The sequence below is a fragment of the Cydia pomonella genome, chromosome 15 (assembly GCF_033807575.1).
Source record: "Cydia pomonella isolate Wapato2018A chromosome 15, ilCydPomo1, whole genome shotgun sequence".
NCBI classification, from domain to species: domain Eukaryota; kingdom Metazoa; phylum Arthropoda; class Insecta; order Lepidoptera; family Tortricidae; genus Cydia; species Cydia pomonella.
Genome location: NC_084717.1, coordinates 19401018 through 19426151, shown reverse-complemented (window position 1 = coordinate 19426151; position 25134 = coordinate 19401018). Strand labels below are relative to the sequence as shown.

The window sequence follows — 25134 nt, the reverse complement described above, 5'->3', positions numbered from 1 at the left end:
ATACCTACAAACCTAGTTTTTTTATTGTGTCAATAACATACAAAAAAATCATGGAGGATGGGAAATTTTTAGAAGTGGAATAACGTTTTCTCTTTTTGTATGCACGATCAAGTGGTATAAGTACTTCCCTCTCAACGTCATCATTAAATAAATCTAAAATGATGATTAGTCATTCGTCTCTATCTTAAATTAAACTTGGTTATGATTCTTTCAAATCACCATCAGTAATATTAGTAACTAATAATCAAGTATATGTTTTTCAAAAAATACAAAACCCTTTCTGCCCGCAACTCCCCATTGCCCGGAGGGTAAATACAGACAACAACGTTGTTCTGGGACATAAACATGCGCCAGTGCCCCCTAGCGGTTTATAAAGCTAATTTCTGTTTAAGAATATTCTGTATGCGCTTATCTGGTGGACCGCTTTATTATAATCATCATGTTTTTTTTCCAAAAAAAATCATTTAAAATATTTTTTTTTAACCGCTAACTGTCCTTTTTTCAAGTGACAAGTAATACTCACCGAGACAATTCTAACAAACGCAATAAGCGTTGTTTTATCACAGAGTTCCTATGGCCACCTCCTGAGTCCACCATCAGATCAGCTCTATAGTACCGTAAATATTGCATTGTCACCCAACATACATATGTATGCGAAGTTTCAGCTCAATCAAATAATGGGATGTGGGTCTAATTTAGCTTGCAAGATTTGACCCGGACAAACCCAAGATGTGCCCCTACTTTACTCCCCTCTGTTTCTGTACCTAATAATTCTGCTTCAACAGTTTTAGTAGTGATGGCATTATTTAAATCAGCGTTTCCGTAATAAAATGCGTATATAATTGCTGTAATAGTCTGTACCATATACACGATAGTTTTTCCTCCGGGCCCAGAATTGATGATCTCCTTTCAAATTTGGAGCAAAGTACGCTCATTTTATGGTACTTACCTACCTTCATACAAATATAACAAGTTAAATAAAAGCTTGCAAAAAATCTTTCTTTACAGGGGGCATAATGAACTTCGCCGTGTCCAAGAACTCAGCGTCAGTAGCCAAGATCAAGCCCGAAGAAGAGGCCAAGGAGGTCAGCGTGCTCGGCAGCCGCGAGCCGGCCAAGGTCATGTAATGGGCGCAGCGGCTCCTGCTTCCCTGGAGTCGTTACATCCCAATCTATAGGCTCGTCAGACAATTGCCTATCAGACGATTGCCTGTTATCCGCAGATTTAGAGATTAGTTGGCTACGAACTTATAATATTTACTGACGCCATAGACAAAACCATTTTTGCAGATTCAGGGCTCAATTGGCTACACTTACTTTAAGTTAAAGATTTGAAGAATGAGATACGATAATGATAAGTTCTGGTTTGGATAAGTTCTCATTTAGATATCGTTTATAAGTATGTCGTACAATTCACAGAAGCAGCTCGATTCGGGCAACCAATGTCATTTAGACGTTAGAAATATCGTAGATAGATCTTATTGAGATCACAGCGGAATCGAAATAAACGTCAATTTTGACATGTCGTTTAGTTATGGATGTTTTAAAGATCTTTCCAAGATCTTAAACGTGTCTTAATCATTATTTGAATCGGACCGACGGTGTCTGACTGACACTTCATTTTCTATAGATAGCTTTGGTTAGACACCTGCCCTGACCCAGGCCGATCTAGCGTGAGTCATCGTTTAAGCTGGCTGAGTAGCCCAACCTTGGCTTGGCTTGACTAGACTTAGAATATTGATTCTGCTTCTATAATACATACATTTTGTTATTAAGAGGCTGTCAATACCTAAAGCGCGCACACTGTCTATTTGTATCGGAGTAAATGAGATAGCACTGACGCATGTTACTGGGCCTGGGCAAGGGAATAATAAGAAAAATATTTAAATAAAAAAAAGTGGATTATTAGTGTAATATTTTACTCAACCACGGTTTAGATATAAATGTTTTGAAATTGTGATTTTAATTGCAGACCCATAAGTCAAAACAATAAAGACATAAAACCGTTTAATTGTGATTTTAAGACCAATCTTTGCAATTATTTTCTATCGAGCCGATTTCGTTCAATCATGTATCTAGTACAACCACGGTCTTTGAAATATAATTAATATGAACATGTATTTTTCTTACTTGACTAAAACAAATAGTCTTTCTTAAAAAACTGTTTAAGTAACATCAATTTCAAGGACATTGGGTGTTGACAGCCTCTTAACAGCTTTCCTCCTATTGACTAATTGTTTTATAGGTATTTTATTAACTTCTAATTAGTTAGATTATGCCAAGGAAGTCAGCGTGCTCAGCAGCCACGAGGCGGTCAAGGTCATGTAATGGGCGCAGCGGCTCCTGGTTTGTTAGAGATCTTACACTTTGTCTGGTCCTTGATTTGCTTTGAACTTTAAGATTTCGGGTTTTGATAATAGTAAACTTACCTTCCTGACCATAGACTTTTAAGTTTTAATCTGGCTAGATAGAGAAAACTTGTAGTTTGTTTTTCACAGATTCTGGGCTTGATTGGCTTTGAACTTATTCTGCTTTCGATACTTATGATTTTGCATGCAATTTTGCAATATCGTTGTTGTTAACAGCCCTCCCATGATATCTACCATACATTATTAGAATTATATTGAATCAATCAATATTTTTGTTGAATTCGAATTATCGCAATATCTCGATGGTACCTAACAAAAATCTGCCTATGCTTAAATGTTACCTTTTTTGACAATTTTGCCTTTTTAACCGACTTCAAGATGTCTAAAAGAGGAGGTTCTCAATTCGGTTGTATGTTTTTTTCATGCATTTGGTTCTGATATTTGCTGTAATATTCTGATTTTCACACGGCACTGAGCCGTGTTGTTATTATCATTTAACTCGCTCTGATCGTAACCGTGTCTACTTTGATGAACTTCTACAAAACTAATTTATTAATTAGTTAATATACATTATTTTCGTCTAGAAAATCATTATTACATTGTTATGACGAGACATAAAGAATGACGCTAAACTGGGGCGGAGCGTCCGACACGTCATTTTCTATGACGGCTGATCGGAAACGAAGCGCCGAAAGCTCCGGCCCGCCCCGGCCCTGTCTAGCGTAAGTCATCCTTAAAGGGGACCACTATGTAGACATTAATTATTAAGTATATTTGAGTTTTATTTGTGTTAAAGATTTTACACATTTAAACACTTTAATTAGAATCTTGTGAAATTCAACAGGAGGCACCCGAATCACGTGACCAACTGTGCGGGCAAACTGATCATATAACTCAGTGAGCTGCACCTGACACACACGAGATACACAGTGAGGTGTTCCTAATGTTTCATACGGCACTTAAGGCAGAAATCAGACTGGCGTTGCACGAAACTCAGTGTGATAACAGCCTAAGGGTGTCACTACATTTCGCGACAGCAAATAAATCGTGCAATGTGCAATCGAACAGATTTATGACGTTTTCTCATTCACAGTGTCATGATAATTTTACTTTTTAAATGACGTAATAAATGTGAAAAGGTTCCGCAGTGGGTCAGGAATCAAGTTGCTCGGTAGTACCTACCTCTTGGGGGATGTAACCAAGCGGATTCGCCTTTAAGAGCTTACCCCTCTGTCGAAAACCTCGGCCAATGGTCACACACGTCATACTTATTGTATCGACTGACGTTTATCTGACATGGCTATTTCTACATTACGTACAATACATACATTTCACGTGCCGTGCCCCTCCCCCGCAAAAATCGGCAGACAGTTTTGTATAGAAAATTACAGACAAGGCGTCTCCGGTTCTTTACATTCTCTAAGACCTACCTCAAATTGGCTGTAACACAACAATGACTTAGGCGGTATTTTATCTTGTGAACCGAACTACACTACGTATTAACAGCTGTTTTGACTAGGTGGGCAATGTGAAAAAAATACAAAATTATTACTTAAGCCGATGAATGCGGTGACACCCCTAACTTACACCAACTACAATAATACACGACGCACTGTGTCACAAAACGTTTATACTATGTTCAACTTAACATCTACCACTACCAGCAGCCATATCAACTCTTATGTGTTCACCAGCCTTAGCCAGCCAGGCCTTGCGGGCACTAAGAAATGTTAGTTCAGTGGTGTCACTCACGAATTCGAGCCAATCGTGCAGTCTAACGCAACTAGTTGCGACCAATCGCGCGCGTGATGCAAACTCATCGACCAATCGCGTTGCGGCGTTAGACTGCACGATTGATACGTGTGCGTGACACCGCTACACTGGCCCAATTTTTATTGCTCGTAAGGCGCGTCCTTAGATATATGTAAACGGTGTTCACACCTTCATCGCATGCACGACAAAGCTACGTAAGAATAACAGGCCTATTGGAACGTAAACTGACATCAGGATGATATTCTCGCCGACAAGTACGAGTGAAATGCAGGATAACCTGAGGATAACTGAATGATACCATGTCATTTTGATATCAGTGTACTTTCGAATTGGCCTGTAACACTTGTCCGTGGCTTTTGAATATTGTTTGCTTACGTTACAAACAACAAATTCAAAACTGTGATATTAAGAATCATTTTCAAGTATCTTTATAGAGTTCTATACTTAAAAAGTTCAATAGAGGCTCGAATTGTGAGAAAAAAATACATTTATTTTCAAACGTTTGAGTTAAGGTAAGGTGGGGAAAGACTACCATTACCGAGACAAGACAAATACTTGTAAGGAATGGAATCCTCATACTGTTTGACTTCCTCCTTCTGTTCCGAGCGAAATAAACTGTGTTCGTCTCACCCTACCTTACCTTATATCTCTTTCCTTATTAGAAAAACAAGATAAAGAATAATTCCCACTGTTCTTTCTAACCATGCCTATTTTGCTTTCTTTACTTGCACCAACTTTACAACACATTACAATGTAAAATTCTACTACCTATAAGTGGTTATTAATGTTATCTAGATGCTGGATGTACAAAATTAGAATAAAAATCATTTAATTTACAATAATGCTATTTATTTATTTAGATTCTAGAGATTGTAATTGTTCTATGACCAAACTGTACCGAAACTGCTAATCTGAGAAACATTACACCAGAAGAAGCCTATTGACATATATCTCAAAATGGGCCTTACAGGCACTAAGTATGGTGCTAGTTCAGTGGTGTCACTCACGAAGCAGTCTAACGCAACTAGTTGCGACCAATCGCGCTGTGGCCTTAGACAGCACGATTGGCTCGAATTCGTGTGCATTACACCGCTGTATTGGCCCCATTTTTATTTCCCGTAAGGCCCGTCCTTAGATACATGTCAATGAAGAAGCCCATTTTTTGCTATTTTATTATAAATAGCACTTAAAATATTTAATTCCTTTCAGATGCTTAAAACTAAACTTTTTATTGTTACACTTTACGTTGCATGTAAAAACTTGTGTTTATTTAATTAACTCTTAAGACTTTCTAGATGTAATGATAGGTTATTAGGAATTCTATTAGAAGCCAACACTAGTCTTTCTTTAAATTACATCTCAGTTGAAAGTTTCAAAGAAATGTATGTACTTTTACTTTATTTATCACTGGAGTTTAATTATATAGCTAATTTAAAATAGAATTAGAATTGTAATTGTAAGTCAAATAAATTAGAATTCACTAAAGGATGTTTCATTTTAGACTACCCTTGCAAACATAGTAATTACGTTAGGTACCTATATTTTATTTTGTAATTTCGGCAATAGTGGGAATTGTAGCAGATTTAGACCAAGATAAGTTGGCAGCGATTTTGACAGCCCAGACAGTGCGAGTGTTATTTTAAACGTAAAACTTCTATGAATTTATGACTTGCATAGTCTAGTAGGAATGCACAGGGCATTTAAACATTTGTCTCAGGCTACCCCGCTCGGCAATGTTCCTTGGTATGGTATTGTAATACTTATAATGGGGGTGCCACAAGCTCTGAGTAAAAATTGCATATATGTGGAAAAGTCGACCTATGGTGCCGTGACCTGGGTGGCCTGGGTAGACACCTGCTGCAATAGCAGAGGACGCAGGTTCGTTCCAGCCCTGGGCACTGTAGTCCTTAGTCACATTTTCTTAGTAGGTATGATATTTATTTTGGTTTTTAAAGGTCAAGCAAAACTGATAATTTATTAGAGAAGTAGAAAGTTACTCCTGCGCATTGACATATATATTATCTAAGGACTGGTCTCACGGGCAATAAGAATGGAGCCAGTACAGCGGTGTCACGCACACGAATTCGAGCCAATGGTGCAGTCTAACGCCATCGCCACAACGCGATTAGTTGATGAGTTCGCATCACGCGCGCGATTGGTCGCAATAAGTTGCGTTAGACTGCACGATTGGCTCGAATTCGTGAGTGACACCACTGAACTAACAACCATTCTTAGTGCCCGTAAGGCCCGTCCTTAGAGATATATGTCAATGCTCCTACGATTCAAGCTGCGCCCTATCTATAGATATTAGATATATCAATCTACACACCCAAAATATTTCCAAGAGACACCTTTGAGGTTTAAATGGGTATAAGTAAATGGGACAAAAAACTACAAATTGAGTTCAACTCACATTTATTTCTTTATTTTTTAAACTTAACTTATATTCAACTTAACAATAAAATATTTACAAAAAACAAGGCATGTACACACAACCTTTGCTCACAGTTTATTATGTCTTTTGTACCAGTTAAACCACTCATTTGTGGGAAGATTTTTAGACCAAGTTACTTCCATAAACTAATTAGTAACAGCATAATACAGGTATCAGCTGATATTATATACAAAATCCAGGTTCACTTGCTAAATCGGCTTGAGCCGATGATATGTCATTCTTCAAACTTCATGATTTATTGGCCTATGTCGGATTCCGCATCATGACGTCTTAGCGAAACGAAACTCGCTGATAACATCGACAAATATAGAGCTCTTTCTAATCGGCTTAAGCCGATTCAGCGTCGAAGAATTCATTGATACCCTAAACATTTTTTGTAAATGTTGCAATGGTAAGTACAAAAAAACGGTATCATTATTGATATAAGTATATTTTATGATGTCTGATGTCCAGGCACACTAATAGGTTCTTTTAAATGGAAAACTGACTGTGTTTTAAGCCTTGTGTAGGTATGTGTAGTCCATACCCTGTTCCAAGTACCCTGTTAAATCATGGTAACAATCGTAGGTATATTTATAATCTCTAATGGTAACTTCATATTAGTAACTATTCATATAATAGATGCAGTCATTTTCATTAGGCCACCAAGGATTCCTAAGTTTAAATATATTATCTACATACATTCTACTTTTATTTCCCTTTTAAATATTAAACTGAAAGAAAATAATATAAATCATATCACTTGGTCATTCAGACTATGAAACTGGGTATTTTTAGCGATACTTGATCCCTTTGCGTAGTTAATATAGATTTCACCAAAACTATTTATAGATGTTCTAAGTTTACATCTGTATTTGGATATATGTAAATAATCCGAATGAACAAAATACATTTCTCATTACAAGAAGGCATTTTTGAGCAAAACTATTATCACGATTATCCTATCCTTACAATAAAATAATATATAATTAGCACAGCTTGTTTTTGTTCTCATAATCACCCGTTTTTATGCATCCTTAAACAATTCGAATTCTCCCTTAAGAGGCTTTCAACACCCAATTTCTTTGAAATTGATGTTACTTAAACAGTTTTTTAAGAAAGACTATTTGTTTTAGTCAAGTAAGAAAAATATATGTTCATATTAATTATATTTCAAAGACCGTGGTTGTACTCGTTACACGATTGAACGAAATCGGCTCGATAGAATATAATTGCAAAGATTGGTCTTCAAATCACAATTAAACGGTTTTATGTCTTTATTGTTTTGATTTATGGGTCTGCAATTAAAATCACAATTTCAAAACATTTATATCTAAACCGTGGTTGAGTAAAATTTTACACTAATAATCCACTTTTTTTTATATAAATATTTTTCTTATTATTCCCTTGCCCAGGCCCAGTAACATGCGACAGTGCTATCTCATTTACTCCGATACAAATAGACAGTGTGCGCGCTTTAGGTATTGACAGCCTCTTAAGAGTTTTTCAAGGTAGTAAAATGTACAGAATTGAAGACTCTTCAAACGCAAAGTTAGCTTAAGTTGAGAACAGACTGTATTTATTGTATTGTATAGTTTTGTATAAAGTTATTCAATCAATGAATAATAGAAATTTCCTTCCTGCCATTTTAACCAGCTGTATCTATTGACTTTTCAAGATAAACACGAACCAAGCCAATTGATGGAAAATTTACACGTAACTTTTGCCCGAAACGATTCGTGTTGTTCCGCAAATATAAGTTCGACTTCGATAAAAAAATAGACATACACATAGGATCAGAAATAAGAAAACAAAGCATATTTCTCCTAGTGGTCAACAGATGGCGCTCTAAATGGTGATAAAATTAGTTAATCACGCCATCTATGTTTCTAAAAAAGATATGTACAAATTACAAGTACCAATGTACTTTCCAGCCTAATGACACCTACGTCTAAAGAACATTTTATTCCTTTTTCTTACAAAACAATTCAATGCACTGGATTTTAATATTTACAAAATAAACTTCTAAGCATGGTTATGCCCTTAACAAAAAATGATTGTACGTTTTACCTAAATTTGGTATTACAAATGTTTCTTAGACATCGCCGTGTGGTCGATAAGTTTCTTCGACCGCTTCAACAAATCGTTGGACTTATCCAGCAACTGATTCATCTGTCTATTCTGCACATACTTGACTAACCGTTTGAATCCAACCCTTACGACATAGGTAATAAGTGATGCTATTGTGAAAACAAGAAGTATAACCAGAGCAGCGACATCTAGTAAGTAATATTGGATGAAGTTTAAATCTTTGGCTGGCGATTGGAGGTGGTACGCTCCTTTATGTCTAATGACATACTCAGTCCAGTACACAGCGCGTTCTAAAGGCGTTTCCTTTTGGTCCCTTAACAGTGTTTGTCGATATTTCACTTCTACCTTGTACTTTGGTACGTTTATGACTTCTTTGATCGCTTCGTAAAGTTTTTCCGATGTTAAGTGCTGGAGTTCAAGCTTCTTCGCGTAGCCGTCGACTTCAGCTTTGGCGGCGTTGGCGTCGTGGTCACAGAATACTGGGATAGTGACTATGGGTACCCCGTGGTAGACAGTTTCGAACATGCTGAGTAAACCTCCATGAGTCACGAACGCCTTGATCTTTGGGTGACCTGTAAAAACAACATCAGTCTTTTCATTATTGTCTTGGTACATATAATCTATAATAATTGGAGATGCCATGAATATTCGGCAACTATTCATCTTATACAATGGTCCATTCCGTCACATTTTTTGGGGACAAAAAACAAGACAAAGAAAATGGAAACCCGAGGAGTCCTCTTTGGAGGTGCTCAAACTATCTAAAGAAAACAAGGAAGGCTACTACTATCACGCTCTATCACATTCAGCAGAAACGGGATGGACAAGGATGGGTTACATGAACATTAAACCTTCGTTTTTAATGCGTGGAATTCTGACAGCTGTCATAATTTGACGTTTCAGGGATAGTGAACATTTTTTTTACTGTATGTATCATTATCAATTATTTTTATATGAAGTTAATATTTCTTGCATGAACTCTTATTTGACTGAAAATTTTCAAAGTGGGCAGTTCCCTTGAACGTAATTTCAAACAAATTCGCACGTTCAAACTGTTGAAAGCCGAAGGACATGAGTTATGACGTAAACAATTATACAATTTGTTTGAAATGGAGTGTAGATGTAAGTCCTCACGGCTTGGTCACGACATCGTACTGCGGCAGCAGCGGCGAGCGGCGGCCATAGGGTGGAGTGGAACACAGCGACCCGACCTTTGTTCCTACTTATGGACGCCGCTTGCCGCTGCCTCCGTCGCACAAACAGCGGATTACGTCAAAACGCTTGATAAAACTCAATCAATTATATTGTTTGAATTTAGGAAAATACTAAGAATGATAATAATTTTAATCTCGTGCCATAGACGCTTATTATAATTATATCGCAGTGGCCAAATATGTTAAAAACAGGGTTCGTACGGAGGATAGCTGGAGCTGCCACGGTATAAACCAAGTCACTTGAACATTATTTTTTGTTTAAAACGAGACGAGATAGTACAAAGTATAAAAAATATAATTTTAGTCCAAAGGTTTACGATATATGGAAGTCATTAGAATGATACCAGTAACAATTATTTTTACCCCAGAAAAATACCTGATATTTTCTCTTGTCGAAATAGTACACTTTAAAATTAAACTATCATTGTTTTCACGAATAAAGTCTTATGATGATTGAAATTAAAAATAATCATGTCCCAATGTATTTCCGATGTTTTATTTTGGCTTGTAATTCTCACCATAAAAAGAAGTATTTTTTTCCCTGACATCACCAGGAGACGTCAGAATTCCACGCAATTAAAAACTAAGGTTTAGGTACTTCTGACGTTAGGTACGCCGCCAAATTAGGGTAAGATTGTTTGGAAGTCCAATTTTTCATGTTTAGAGTGTTGATTTATTTACAGCGTCCTCACAAAATTTTAAGTACCGTCACGGACTTTAATTATTGACCCGTGTTGAGTCCATGACTGTACCTATCTAGACAGTTTCTATGACATACTGCAGCATTCGAGCATTTTCGGCTTCGTTCATCTCAGCATTGCTCCGAGCAATTACTAGGGTTGGCACAACTTGACGTCCCTTTGCGTGCACAACCACTGATATGATAATGACTTGAATTTTGACAACCCTAAATAGCCGAAAGGGATAGTGCCATACATTAGAGAGGGACAGCTTGAGTCGTCCTTGAATCGCTGTCAAACTTCGGTTTTGTAGGAAGTATCCTTTCTGTGCGATAGTAGACCTACTTATTCTGTGGAAATGCCAAAATAAAATACCTAACGCCTGGTATTTTATTACAGCAATACATATCTTACTGCGCAATTGCAGTTGCAGCAGCGCGACAACACCTTCGAGCTTCGCAGCGCTTTGTATGTATTTGTACGTCTTTTTACTAAGAACTCGCAATTGCTCAAAATCGGCTGGACTGATCTGAATATAATCATGGTCATCTGCGTATGAGGTAATTTGCGTTTCTGGCAGTATGCGTCGGATTCAATCTTCTTCGCTCTTAGTTTTCATTGCAAGTATTTATGAAGCTTTTGTTTTTTAATATTTTTGGACTATTTTGCCGTGCGTGTTGTGACGTCGATGGGCACGAGCGCTTTTTGTCTGAGGCGTTTTTACATTTAACTCGCGGGGCGCGCGATACATTTAGGTAGGTACTTTCGCAATTTGGATATTTCTGGAGTACAATAGATAGCGGGATTATTAGAAACATTTGAATCTCACGGAAAGTAATATCGATTGACATGATTTTTTTTTTTTATAATAAGTGACATTTATCCAAAAAATGCTGTACCTACTAATATTAGTTGAATATGTACCTACCTCAAATTGACCTGTAAAACATTGACTTTTATCAATAAATTTCTTGTATCTTGTATTCACATCTTCCAAATAATTCATACTAGAAGCTAATTATAGTAATTCACTATTATAATATTTCCAGTTAAATAAAGTGAAATGTATTTAACTGCAAATATTATTATAGTGAATTACTATTCCGAAAGATTGCTTCAGCGCCATGAATCGCCGTCAAAGACTACTTAAGTTTAAAATACCTTGACCACGGTTCGCTACTTTATACACAAATTTTCCCGACACATTATTATGAAACTTATATTTTCAGAACTAAAACATTTATCCTGAAACAGTACGGAGCAGAATTAAATTCAAATAATGTGAATACAATTCAATTTAACAACCGTTTTGCCGTTAGATGCTTCAGGCAATTCAGTGAAATAGGTTACAGAAATATGTACCGCACCCATGTATGTTAGTAATAGAAATTCTAGGAATACAGAGTTGCTTCGTAAAGATAATGGCCGTTTAGTTAATAGTACATAAATAGACAGAAGGCCCATGGTATGTAGCTGACATATTGCTGTTATATTTAATTATATTTCGGTTTATTTTGGCATTCTTTGGTGTTCCCAATCTTTCTTTATGATTCGACTAACCGAGAAAATTAGATCAAGCGTATCAACGCGTTTGAGATGTGGTGTTGGCGCTGGCTTTTACGAGTACCATGGATGGCAATGCTTACCAATCAGTCCATACTGGAGGAGCTACGCATAAAACGCCGGCTGTCAACGACATGCCAGGACCAAATACATACTTCGGACACAGCTCACGTCGCTCCCCGGATAGCTGGAGAGAGTTGTAATGAATGACGGGCAAAGTTGAAGGTACGAGACCTCAGGGCCCTCCCCTACTAGATTGTGTGCTCAAATTACTGCACCTATACAATTAAAATTTCACGAGGCCAAGCGCTTAGCGAGAAACAGAAGCCTATGGAGGAACCTAGTTTTCAACAAAAGGACATGATGTCACGATCTGCTGAAGCTTGAGGGAATAACTGATGAAGCAAAAGATGTCTATTTATATTTATATTACTATAATTGTGTGTATGAAAGTGGACTGTTTACTAGCCATAACGGAGTCAAAGGAGTTTTGGCCAGGATGGTACACTCCGAAAACACTGATTGTCGAAAAAGCTCTTGAATAGTTGACGGATCTTGCCCAAGGTCGAAGAGTATCCACAAGGGTCCCCAATAATCATAAGATAAATGCCCTTCAGCTGCCCGAATAGACGTAGATAGACGGAAGATTAATGGAAGTTGAAAACTAGTCGAAGTAAAGACTGTATAGATAGGTAAGATATTCTTGAGCAGCATCTATTAGAAATACAGTTCTGCCGCCAGTAGGAGCAGACCGCAGACCAGACACTAATTTCGTCAGTCATCGCGTCCCAGGTGATATTCGTAAAGTGGTTAAGGGAGATGTATAATGAAGTCCTCTGAACGTCAGCTGCCGCTCCGTTGGTGGGTTAAAGAACGGCAGAAATCCAAACACGTAAAAATTGTCATCGCATCCCAAGTGAAATGTTGTGTCGAAATTTCAAAGATATAATAAATCAATATACTTCAACAAAGCAATCTTGTACTGAACTTACCCAACAAGTCTTGCTGCGGCAGCCACTTATACAGCCTGACATTAGCCGGGATATCCGTCATGTTCTGCTCCCCATCCTGCTTCCACAGCACCCTCTGAGGAAGCCTGCCGAGCGCGTTGATGATGAGCCGGTGAACTGAGAGCGGCATCTTGGACGTGCGGACGGAGGAGCCCATGGAGATATAGATGAAACCGGCGTCGCCGGCGCCGGAGATCCAGTCTTCAATGTCCTGGAGGGAACAATGTTATTAGTCATCATAAGTAGGTGGAGCCTTAGTCCTGGACCAATTTTGCAGTGACAAAGACTCGAGTGTCCTACTTTTACATAGCAAATTAATACTTAATGTTAATTACCGGGTGTGGCCAGTAACAGGAGCAAAAACTTAAACTGTAGGCTGTGCTCCTCAAACTGACCAACATTTGTTCAGCAACTTTTATTTTGATTTTTAGAACACCAAAGTTTATTCTAAGACACAAAGTATTGCGAGTTTAGTTATGTTTAAAGCTTGACAATCAACGTCAATACACTGATGACACCGTAGGTACATTGAAGGTAATATTTAATTTGTATGAAAAACAGGAATTCTAAAGAATTCATAATTTTCAAAAATCGCTGAATAAATGTTGGTAAGTTGCCACACCCGGTATAGTGGCGCTTCGGAACTATTTCGCTTGCTAAGTCAGTGGTACAGAGTTAGTTCAGATACGCTTGTACCTAACATATACTGAATGAAATGAAGTTGCAAGCACTGTTTGGCCTCCGAAAAGTTTTACAAATTGCAAAACTTTGTACAAAGAAAGAGTTCAGAAAATATAAAAATCTTATTGTGAACTTGTGTAAATGTTTCTTCTTAAATTGCTGTGCTTTTTACCTACTGACAACTTTGATTAGTTTTTGGGAACTTTCAGCTATTTTCAAATATATATTTGTTGCTAGTTGTATTAACACCTAAAGCCAGGCCAGGATAGGATTTTAGCTCCGATAGTGTCATGGAATTATAGCAGCGAAACCAAGTACCTACGCTATAGTTTCTTTGTTCTAAACAGTTATCCCACCAAAAATGTTTAATGTAAAATTGGCAGCCAAGACACAGGCAGATTTTACTGTAAAAAAATTATCAGATCTCAGCAGAGGGCAAGTCTTAGGGGCCCTGACTTTACTAACCTTGCACCTTGGCATAAAAACATGGCTTGGCCGTTTCGTTTGTATAAATGAGTGCCCAAATCGTAGTAGGTATTTTAGGTATTGATAAAATATAATATACATCCATTGACATATATATCTAAGGACGGGCCTTACGGACAATAGGAATGGGGCCAGCACAGCGGTGTCACGCTCACGAATTCGAGCCAATCTTGCAGTCTAACGCCGCAATGCGATTGGTTGATGAGTTCGCACCACGCACGCGATTGGTCGCAACTAGTTCCGTTAGACTGCACGATTGGCTCGAATTCGAGAGTGACACCACTGAACTAGCGCCATTCTTAGTGCCCGTAAAGGGCCGTCCTTAGATATGTATGTCAATGTCTACATCTTATCCTGTGAATTTGAGCTTTCTGCTGTTATCTGAGACGAAGCTATGATGGTTTTAAAATGAGACGAAAGTGACGAAACGGTTCTTCAAAATAATAAACGAACATACACTTTAACGTCTTGATAATTGTCTTGATTTGTTCAGATATCTGTGAATACCCTGGGCGCCCCAATATATCTGAGGGCCTCTGTACCTGAATATTTTTCGTAACATTTCTTTTTTACAAGTGACCCCTTGTACGGTCACGTCTGAAAATATCGATACGCAAAAAGTGCCAAAAATATGTATACACGACTTTATTGCCCATATATTAAGGTAGTGTATACATATTTTTGGGATATTTTTCGTATCTATATTTTCAGACGTGACTGTACTGACCCATTTTAAATTAGTCAGAAGTCAGTTCAAAACTAGCCCAACTAGCTTAATCAGTTTAAAAATTAACAAAGACTTTTTAATTCCAAGTTTTAAGTGACTCCGAGTTTGTAATTACGCCAAATGGTAGTTAATGGCGTACAGAATAAGTAATAGCTCTAAAGTACGGGCTGTTTTAATTTAAACTTTCTAGAAAAGACAAACAACACAACATGCAGAACTTAATATTGACCCATGCTTTTTACTCTATTTCATTTTGCAGCTTTTCCAAAATATTTTATTTGAGAGAATTAAATAAAATGTGCAAGTTGCGTAGACAATATGCCAATCATTAAAGCTCCGTAGCGAACGAAATGCAACTGTCTCTGTCGTACAGATAGAGACAGATAACTACTACGCTACGGAGCGTGAACGATTAACATCTTGTCTACATACGATTGGTACTTGTAAAAAGGTTGAACTTAAACGAAAGTTAGTTATATCCTACTTCAAATTTAATTCAAAATATATGAGTAACTAGATTACTAGATTAACATATACTATTACTACCTTATACTTTAAGATTAACTTACCGGGTTCAACCTCTTCGCTTCCTTGCAATGTATACAAGCTACCTCCGCAACATTAGGCAAATACGGTCTCGGATACGACACAGAATAATGGCCATTCTGAAGAATAAAACTCACATTCTTCGCCATATCATATACATGAGGCATCTGTGGCCCAAAGTGTCTTCTTAGCACTCCTTGAAGAAACACAGCCATGAAACTATGCATGGTGTAAGCTCCGATGTACCAGGCTGCGTTCATAGCTCTGTCCAAAACACCCATGTTATCCGTGAAAGCTTTGCCGAAGAATGGGGTGACCGAGAATGGAGTAGGGCTTCCTGAGTTGCTTAAAGGCATGGCGTAGAAACCAACTGTGTTGATGTACATGAATGGCACTTTGAGTTTGTAGACAATGCCGAAGGCGCACTCTGGGTAGGTGCCGTCGAGGATGATCAGGTCGAAGTTCCGCCCCGAACGGAGGAGGGCGCGAGTTTCAATATCGCTCAGGAAAGCGTCGCAGGCCTGTGGATATAAAGAGATTTGAGTTTGTGGTCTTCATCTTAAAGACTATTTGACCGGTGATTATTCAGCGTACTAGATAGCAAGAAACAGCTTTAAAAGCATCATCATCTTAGAATCAGCTGGACTCCATTAATTACAGCAAAACTATGTTATATTTGGAGACTCAATCAATTTAATACCGTTATTCGCATAATGAGGTACACATTGCAATTTGTTTCCAAATATAGCATTATTTCGTTATGTGTAGTCAGGCATGAAATATTTATCATTAATTTTATAGATTGCGCAAATAAATGAATGTTTATCATAAATTCGATTTCGTTTGTTTTTCTGAAATGGTTTGGAAAGGCCCAGTCAGATTTTTGATCAGAACCGACGTGTTGGAAGCCGGTGTTGCTCGAAGATCAGAATACAGTAAAGTAAATACTTATTGTCAAAACTTAAGGCGATCGTAAATAATTTAAAGAAAATAGCTAAACGGAGCAGCACTTCTACTTTTCGTAGTATTTGCTATTAACTCCCATTCATCGGGTATTGATTTAGAAATATTACTATAAGCAATGTACAAAAGATGCTTAACATTTATTTAAGACGGAATAACGGATCATTTAGTAAAAGTTCTAAGATTAGACGGACAAATATAAGAAAGTACAAGAATTATAAGGGCAAGTGCCGTTTCATTCATATAATATATTCTTATATATTATATAAGTTTGGTGAAGTACCTATATTAATATAGTTTTTCAATCTGACACTGTTCGGCTACGGCACTTAAATGCATTTGTGAGAATTTATAAAAATATACCACTATGACATGTTATTTGAGCACTGAACTACGCTGCTGCACTGAAACTTTAAATATTTGTAGCTTTAGCTCCAAAGGTAGCGTAAACAGCTTACTATTTAATCAAATAATAAGAGACGTGACATCTAATAACGGTACCACAATATTTTAAACTTAAAGTAAAAATGAAAGAAGCAACGAGAGGGCAGGACTTGACTCGTGGCTCCTGGATACGACCCCGTCGCATTACCACAACTGGGCTGCCGAGACTTACCCAACAGAAGCGATTATTTCCACCACATCCTTATCCTGTTTATTGTCAAATAAGAATGAAAACGAATCTATCTGCTTGAAAAGACCCAGATAAAAACAGCCGTTATTATTGCTCTTTAGTGTAAAAATTCTTCATTTGTATAGTCAGCATTAAATGGGTAGTGACGATGGCAGACAAAGAGGTTGGAAATACCTATATCACAATCACACACATTAGAAATGAGGAATCCCGTCACTATCTATTTGACCCTGACTGGACATCGTGAGATTTGTCCACTTTCCTTAACTACAACTGCATTGGTCATCATCCAGTAGTCATTACCATTTACCTCATATCCGTATCTGAAGATATCCTTCACAGGCAACGGTTCTTCCCCCCTCATCCTGGCTCCCACCAGATCATACGTCATGTAGTTCCTCACGTAGGACACCAGGCCTTCGGGGGCTATCTCCTCCAGGCCCTGAATGTGGAAGTCGGGCGGAAAAGCGCTCATGAATGTCACATTGTGACCTCTGGGAAATAGAATTATTGATTTAAGCAAACAATTTACCGGTTTACCTTAAGTAAACTTAGTCACTTAAAACAAAAAATATTACTTTGCTTATCCGCGAAAAGATAACGTGCTAGTCAATCAGTGCTAACCAGTTATAATTACTTGCGTATTTTTACGTGCAATTATTGTTCCCACCCTCCCACCGCAATAATAAATACGCAACTAAATATAACAACCCACCACCGAAAATACAAAACTCGACACGTGTTACGCCTCTACGAGGCATCCTCAGGAGATGTTGACGATGCGAAATCCGAGACTGGATTCAGTCGTCGACCGCAAACAAGCACACAAATCCAAATTCATTTACAAGTTTTTGACCCCACATATCCCCAATTTTATTTCCAGTCCTGTAATTATATTATTTTGGAATACTGCCCAATATCAATAATTCCCGAATTTAAACTGTCGTTTTGAACCAGTTTTAAAAGACAATAAAATATCTTGACTCGACACCATTTTAATAAATACCATACGTCCAATGTAATTCCTTGATTATAAACTTACTCGCACGTACAGAATAGTAATTATAGCTGTGAGTTGTACAAGGTTCAGAGTAATATTTATTATCACACCGTAAGCAATGTAGTAAATAGCTAAAGTAGTTTATCACATGTTATGGATGACTAACATGAGACTAGTTTACTAGTAAGACCTTACTTTTTGATAACTGACGAGACCTCTGGAAAGATCCCATGTCATGATACCTTATGGGCACTTAAGGTTCAAACACTAATGAGTTTCTGGGAACTTATGACGAATTATCAACTAGTTCGTTTTCTGTTCAGGAAAACGTCGCCAGAAAGTATGGACTAATCCCAATTATTTAGTAAGGCTTAGTACTTGTTCAGACTTGGAAGATCAGATCGTAATGAAGACAGATATAGTTTATTATTCAAGTAGGTAATGCGCTTATGAACGTCAAATAAAGCGACACTGGCTTTAGCCCTAAACGTCTGACCTGAGAAGATTTAAATCCCCCCTCAATTGAAGGAGGGTATGCCAATATGGACCGGCAAGAAACTTGGCGGGACAAATCTTTTCAAAACATTACATGTTATAATGAACACGCATTAAATAAGAAAAAATATAATTTAAATTACTATAGAATAGAATCACTTTCGTATAAGTCAGTTCCTGAACCAATTTTTGAGATGGTTGCCAAAAGTCCTTTAAAATTTAACCAGGAAAGCACGAAGAGGAGTTATTCTACATTCTGCAGGTAGATAATACTTACTAGGTAGTCCCAACCAGAATGTCATTTTCGATGTAGACGATGTAACATCAAAGAAATGAACGATGCACGCGATGAAGTCTCTTTTTAGTTAAAAATCGAGGAAGAGATATTTCATACATACCTCCTGATAAGACCTCTTGACAGCTCCCAAAACGGCATCTTGTGTGACTTGGTGCCGCCCATGGTGACCATGAGGATGTCGCTCCCGCAGACCGAGGCCAGCAGGATCGGCAGACACAGGATAGGCCACCAGGACCCTAGCTGGAAAGGAAATCACGATCATTAATGCGTGATCTTAAAAGAAAACAGTGACGGTAATTTTCCGTAAAAAAAATCTCGACATTTTCCTCTCTTGATTTCGTCCCTAGATGAGTACGTTTTTTATATGAGTTCAATATTAGCAATACCTGTGTCTATACGGTTTGCTTTTTTTTAAAATATTCTTGTTTTTATAAAAAAGATAAGATAAAGATATTTTATTATTCAAGTAGGCATATTACAATGCGCTTATGAACGTCAAATAAAGCTACACCGGCTCTAACCCCACACCTGCGACCCGAGAAGATTTAAATCCCATAAAATTGGAGGAGGGTATCCCAAGGACCGGCAAGAAACTCGGCAGAACTAGGTTACCTACTATAAAAAACGCTAAAAACAGCCAAATAAATGCGCCGTAAACAGACGCCTAGCATACAAAATCGGCAACAATAAACGCAAAAATGAAAACGGTCAGGCACAAATAATTTCTTTCTCATTCCGTTCCCAAAAAAAATCTTACGATTGGTTTAATTTTGGAGGAGGAATGAAAACAAAACCTCTATTTTTGAGATTTTAACGCAGGATTTTGCATCTAAGCTGCAGTTGTCCTTATTCCACTAATTTTGCGAGCCGACTATATTTACCTAAAGTACTCAAATCTGAGAAAGGGCTCCGCTAGTATTTCCTCTGAAGATACATTTTAGTCGAAGGAACTCGTCTAGGTACTAGAACCTATTGCTATAATCGTAATAATAGGGTATGAAGTAAATTTTGACAGTTCTGAATTGACCTATAGGTATATATTATATGAACCGTTTAACTCATAGCCTTAGCTTCATATATATACTGTGATAGCGATACCTAATAGGAGTAAATTTTTCTAAACATTAACCAGTTTTAATGGCATTATCCGACCTTGATTAGAAGGATTTTTTACGAAGAAAGCCGTTGTCAGGTCTTGTCCAGTAAAGACTGTGAGTTGAACATCGTGTTTCATTGAAAGCCCTCGTCATCCTCTATTGAACGTTCAGATGTGCTGTCTCTAGTATGATACGCCGACGATTCCCGACATATATAAGCCAAGCCCGGATGACGGGAGCCAAAATGCACTTTTCCTAGTGCTTCCACTATTCTATCGACATCCATACGAACAATTGAATCAGAAATTTATTGATCAAACTAAACACGTGCAATGAACGCTATAAATATATTGACCGATCTAAAAAGGATAAACAATAATGTGTCAATAATACCTAGTACCATAAAACAATTACATAACCAAAATTTAAGCCTGGAAGCCAGTTTAAATATCGTTCAAAAGTTGAATGTGTACTTGTCAAGATTACGTTAACATTCTCAAGGTAAAGTTATTCACAATAAATATCCGAATGTATTGAAGAAAAACATTGGCGATTCAACTTTAAAAATCTTAAATAATTTGATATCTAGAAAAGTACTCGGACAAAACATTAACCAATTAACCGACATTGATTAGAAGGAATTTTTTTACGAAGAAAGCCGTTGTCAGGTCAAGGGTTTTCAAGGTTAAGGGCTTTCTTATGGACATATGTAAGAAACAAACAAAATGAGCATAAAGATGTCGGTAAATCATAGACAGCCATACAAGACATCATTCTAGTGAATGTACTTGAGATTCGGGTCTGTGCCGTGGGACTCCGTGCTATTGTTGCATTGTTCGGAGCAGCTAAGAGAGTTTTTCACATTGTCCGATCCGATATCGGATGTCGGATGGAAGATGGTAGTAATTTTTCCGAACTATTGTTGAAATTATCAATTAACCAACAGCCTTCATGCAATATTGGTAATTATTTAATAATGTGAGAATTTTATCATTCTTATATTAATTGAAGAGTGATGAGAGTTTTTTTCTTGTTTAATTATTTGAGTCTGTATTTTTGGGATGATTAATATTATAGCACTAAACATATTTAGCGTTATTTTTCATTTGAATAAGTGATGATCATAATAGAATATGAACTAAGTACGTTACGTCATAATATTACACTAAACTCGTTCCTGGTTTTTGGACTTTTTTTCGAGAAAGATTTCGTGATTGTAAATATTAAAAAAAAACAACAAAACACAATTCACAATTTAAAAAGTGGCTTTTTTTTAAACAAATGCTTTGTAATAGGATACAATTTAAATGCCAAGGAAGTTAATAATCAGCCAGTCCCATTACCAGTTGGTCACACTTATGTATATCGGCATTTCGCAAAGTGAAATGGCCAAGTGATCCAATTGCGCCACCATGCGCGGACGCAGCGCAATATTCACATGTACCTATATTTGTACATTTTTATAACGTTTTGTAACGAAGCAATTAATTTTCGTAATGCGTTTAAGGGTTTACGTCGTGTGACGTTAGACCGGTGGTCTTCAATGTCATATTGTGTGGTAAACTATATTATAGTGACAAAATATTCCAACAAGTCATTGTACTAAGCTTAACTCACGTACAGTTTAACTCACGTTTTTAATCACTCGCGCGACATGTTTCGGCGAGCCTAGGTCTCAATGTATATACATGTTCAAATAATTTATCTTTTTACACTTTTCACCAATTTTGTGACTAGGATGAAAAAATTCGAACCAAAAAGCCCAGGGTACGGTTATATCTCTCATTTCCCGGGACTATCTCTCCGTCATACACTGAAACCTTTATTGTTTATAGAGGTCAATTTCCCTTACTTATGTAAAATTACTTATAAAAACATAAATACTTATTATAAATTGAATTTAAAGTACATAGTTCAAAAACTGCAATCATGAAGGCCTTTTAGTATCAAGGGACCGGAAGTGTACCTTCGGTTGCAATGATTAAGCTTTCCCATTTATCAAGGTCCCAATTAAACAGGTTTGACTGTATTACAAATTTTAGAACGTCTGTCCGAGCCCTTCACGCACACCTATACGAAATGGGCTTGAGCTATATACTTATACTCATTAGTAATATAATGCCATTCATGTATGGAGGGTAGAGGTAAAGAGAACAATATATGTGTATGAAGTGTCCATCAAAAAACCTTAAATAGGTGGCGCCACAATACATCGCGAACTCATTTTTGACTAAGATAAAAAAAACGTATCACTGACAGCCTACTTCACGCCGTCAATAACATCAAAGTCCATGTCATGTCCTTGTGCTATCCTAGCGCCACCGGAGAGATTTTGAACTATTATTTACAGCTGCCAGCTGGACACATGCAACAGTTCTCCCATAAGAGATTGTTTTCCTTACCCCTACCCTCAATACACTTATGAATGGCGAACTATTAGTAAATGTGGCAACATTTAGATGACAGCAGTTTATGAATGAGGCCATTAATCTTCCGTAGAAGATAGTTAAAGGCAACAAGTTATGGCCGGCACAGATCGCGCATGCGTGACGTAACGGCACGCCAGTTACACCTCAATACAACGTAATGTAGAAGTAGGAACATTTGTATTTTATTAAAAAAATTGTTTAACTTGCAACGTTTGTATCCATGTTTGTTCGGGTCAAATCATGCAAGTTAAATTAGACCCACTTCCCATTATTCGATTGAGCTGAAAGTTCGCAATTCACATATCTGCATAATGGCACCAATCATGGGACATTTAAGGGATTTTTTTTGTATTTTTGATATTTCACCGACACCTGTAAAATTTCTACTGTTTTATGAGTTAAAAGTTGAATATCATATTCGTCCTTTATGTTAATTATAAAATATGAAAGCTGCTGCAATCAATTTCATTATTAATAACAAATTAAAACTATGTTTTTATTCTCCTGTAATGAGATGTATGGCGCCATTAATTTTCAAATTAACACAATTTGGCTCTTGTTTGTAGTAAAATGTTGCCAGCGTTGAAAACTGATGATAAACACTTGTTTTACAGGATTTGTCTACACCATCCCATTACTGGTGCCAGTCCAACACTGGTGCCAGTTGCAACACATTCTCAAAACTTAATAACATTAAAAAAAAATCTGGAAACTTTTATGAGAAAATTCTCATGCAAGTTTCCAGTTAGAATGTTCCCATTCAGACTAGGAAACCTGTTGACAAACTGTTTCATTTAACATTTTCGTATATAAGTGACATAGAAATCGAAAGTAACTTTAATAAAATTTGGCAATAAACGTGCAGAAAAAAATACCGAGAACATTTCATGGGAACTTTGCAATTTTTTAAAATTGCTTTGCCACATCGTATGAGGTACGAGTACCATAGATCTAATGATTGACACAGAAGATGGCCATAGGAACTTTGTGATAAATAACGCAACTTAATTGTGTTTCTTAGAATGTCATCAATAATTAATAGGTGAATGTTGTAAGAAAAGTGCTGTCGGCGATAAAAACTTCTATCATAAAAATTTTGACGAAATACTTATTATGAAAATATCTATTGATCGTGCATTCACGAAGACGCATGCCTTGACTTGTAATGTCATATTATTGAAGGTTAAATATGACAAATCTGCGCGTCTTCGTGAATGTATATGGTAGACGTTCGAGTGCTCGTCACTGTCCCAGTAAATGTCATCTTTAAACTTGAATAATTGTCAATAAAAATGACAGTAAATCATAAATAATAAACGTTTATTGCAAACCAGGGTACGAGCAGTTCATACACCAACAAAACAAATAGAATCCCAATCCCATAACTGGTCGGGTATGGCAATTTTTTTTTAATATGTTAAATAAAATTTTATTTTTTTATATCAGCAGCTGCTAGAGAGTGCCCTACAGCATCAAGTCCTTTTTAGGGTTCCGTTCCTCAACAGGAAAAAACGGAACCCTTATAGGATCAATTTGTTGTCCGTTATCTGTCCGTCTTTCTGCCAAGAGTCAAGACCCTTTATCTCGGGAACGCGTGGAAGTGTCAAGTTGAAATTAAAACCATATACTCGGGTCTAGAGTCCCTTGAAGCTGCAAAAAAATCAAACTTCTAAAATAACGTAAAAATAAGATACGTCCGTTTATGCCGCAAAAAACGTATTTTTTACACTCAAGGGAATCAAAATTTACAGAGTACATACTTTCCGTTAACCTAGAACTATGAAATTTGGCAAGTAATAACGTCTTATACTACAAGTACAGGGAAAAATCGGAAAGCTATAAATTTGTAAGAATAAAAATAAATAACTTAAATTTGTACGGAACCCTCGTTTGGCAAGTCCGACTCGTACTTCTCCATTTTTTGTAGGGTTATCATTTGTGTAGGGTTATCATTTGAACAATGAATAAATATTAAATAGTAATAGATAGGCGTTTTTTAATTTTTTACATCCTTGTGGAATTATCCGAAATCCAATATCGGATCGGAAAATGTGAAAACGCTCTTAAGGTCCATTGAAGCTAACATATATATTAAGCCCAAATATACCGTGGCACATCCTTATTTCCATGGTAACAAAGGAGAAATGTGGCGTTGGCTGTACTATATACTAAAAATTTTACCTTAAAAAGATGGCCTTTTAAGGATTTATATAAAACTATTCACCACGCAGTAGCTAAACGCAACCGCCGAGCTCGGCTAGTCGGAGGCTTCTTCAAAAGCACCAATTCATCTTTTCATGTCAAGGTTCCTTTTTCATACGATGGATGTCTGGATACGATAAGATGGATGGATGTTGACAGCCCTGGCTGTCGCGTCACTCAGATCCAGCTTTCGATTTCAAACGAGCAGGCATGCGGGGCACGCCATTAGATGTGCCATGGTTTGCGTTGCTGTGTCGCAGGTACATTGAGTCGAGGGGCTACGGAGCAGTCCCCATATCACGACCGATTAACTAAATCACTCTTTCATCAACCTTGGACATCCTTACCTGGGGGTACATCCTTAAACTACGTCCGCAAGAGAGGTATGGGCGTTGTGAATGTCATCTCGCTTTGTGTGGTAGCGCACAGCACAGCGGATGTCA

General features: G+C 37.2%; 3 protein-coding genes across 3 annotated transcripts in view; 2 read left to right on the top strand and 1 right to left on the bottom strand.

Annotated features, from left to right (window-relative positions):
* The window catches only part of LOC133525885 (uncharacterized), a 97600-nt gene extending 94492 nt beyond the window's left edge, over positions 1-3108 (top strand). Inside the window, exon 26 of the mRNA XM_061862296.1 lies at positions 1009-3108. Within this exon, the coding sequence (XP_061718280.1) occupies positions 1009-1127 (119 nt within the window). The 3' untranslated portion in view covers positions 1128-3108. The remainder of the gene's footprint in view (positions 1-1008) is intronic.
* The window catches only part of LOC133525431 (uncharacterized), a 52567-nt gene that overhangs the window by 19824 nt on the left and 7609 nt on the right, over positions 1-25134 (top strand). The window lies entirely within an intron of this gene.
* Positions 6540-25134, bottom strand: part of LOC133525428 (UDP-glucosyltransferase 2) — a 69601-nt gene continuing 51006 nt past the window's right edge. Inside the window, exons 3-7 of the mRNA XM_061861675.1 lie at positions 19064-19203; positions 17481-17664; positions 15597-16094; positions 13116-13344; positions 6540-9238 (exon numbers count right to left, since the gene is read on the bottom strand). Of these exons, the coding sequence (XP_061717659.1) occupies positions 8658-9238; positions 13116-13344; positions 15597-16094; positions 17481-17664; positions 19064-19203 (1632 nt within the window). The 3' untranslated portion in view covers positions 6540-8657. The remainder of the gene's footprint in view (positions 9239-13115; positions 13345-15596; positions 16095-17480; positions 17665-19063; positions 19204-25134) is intronic.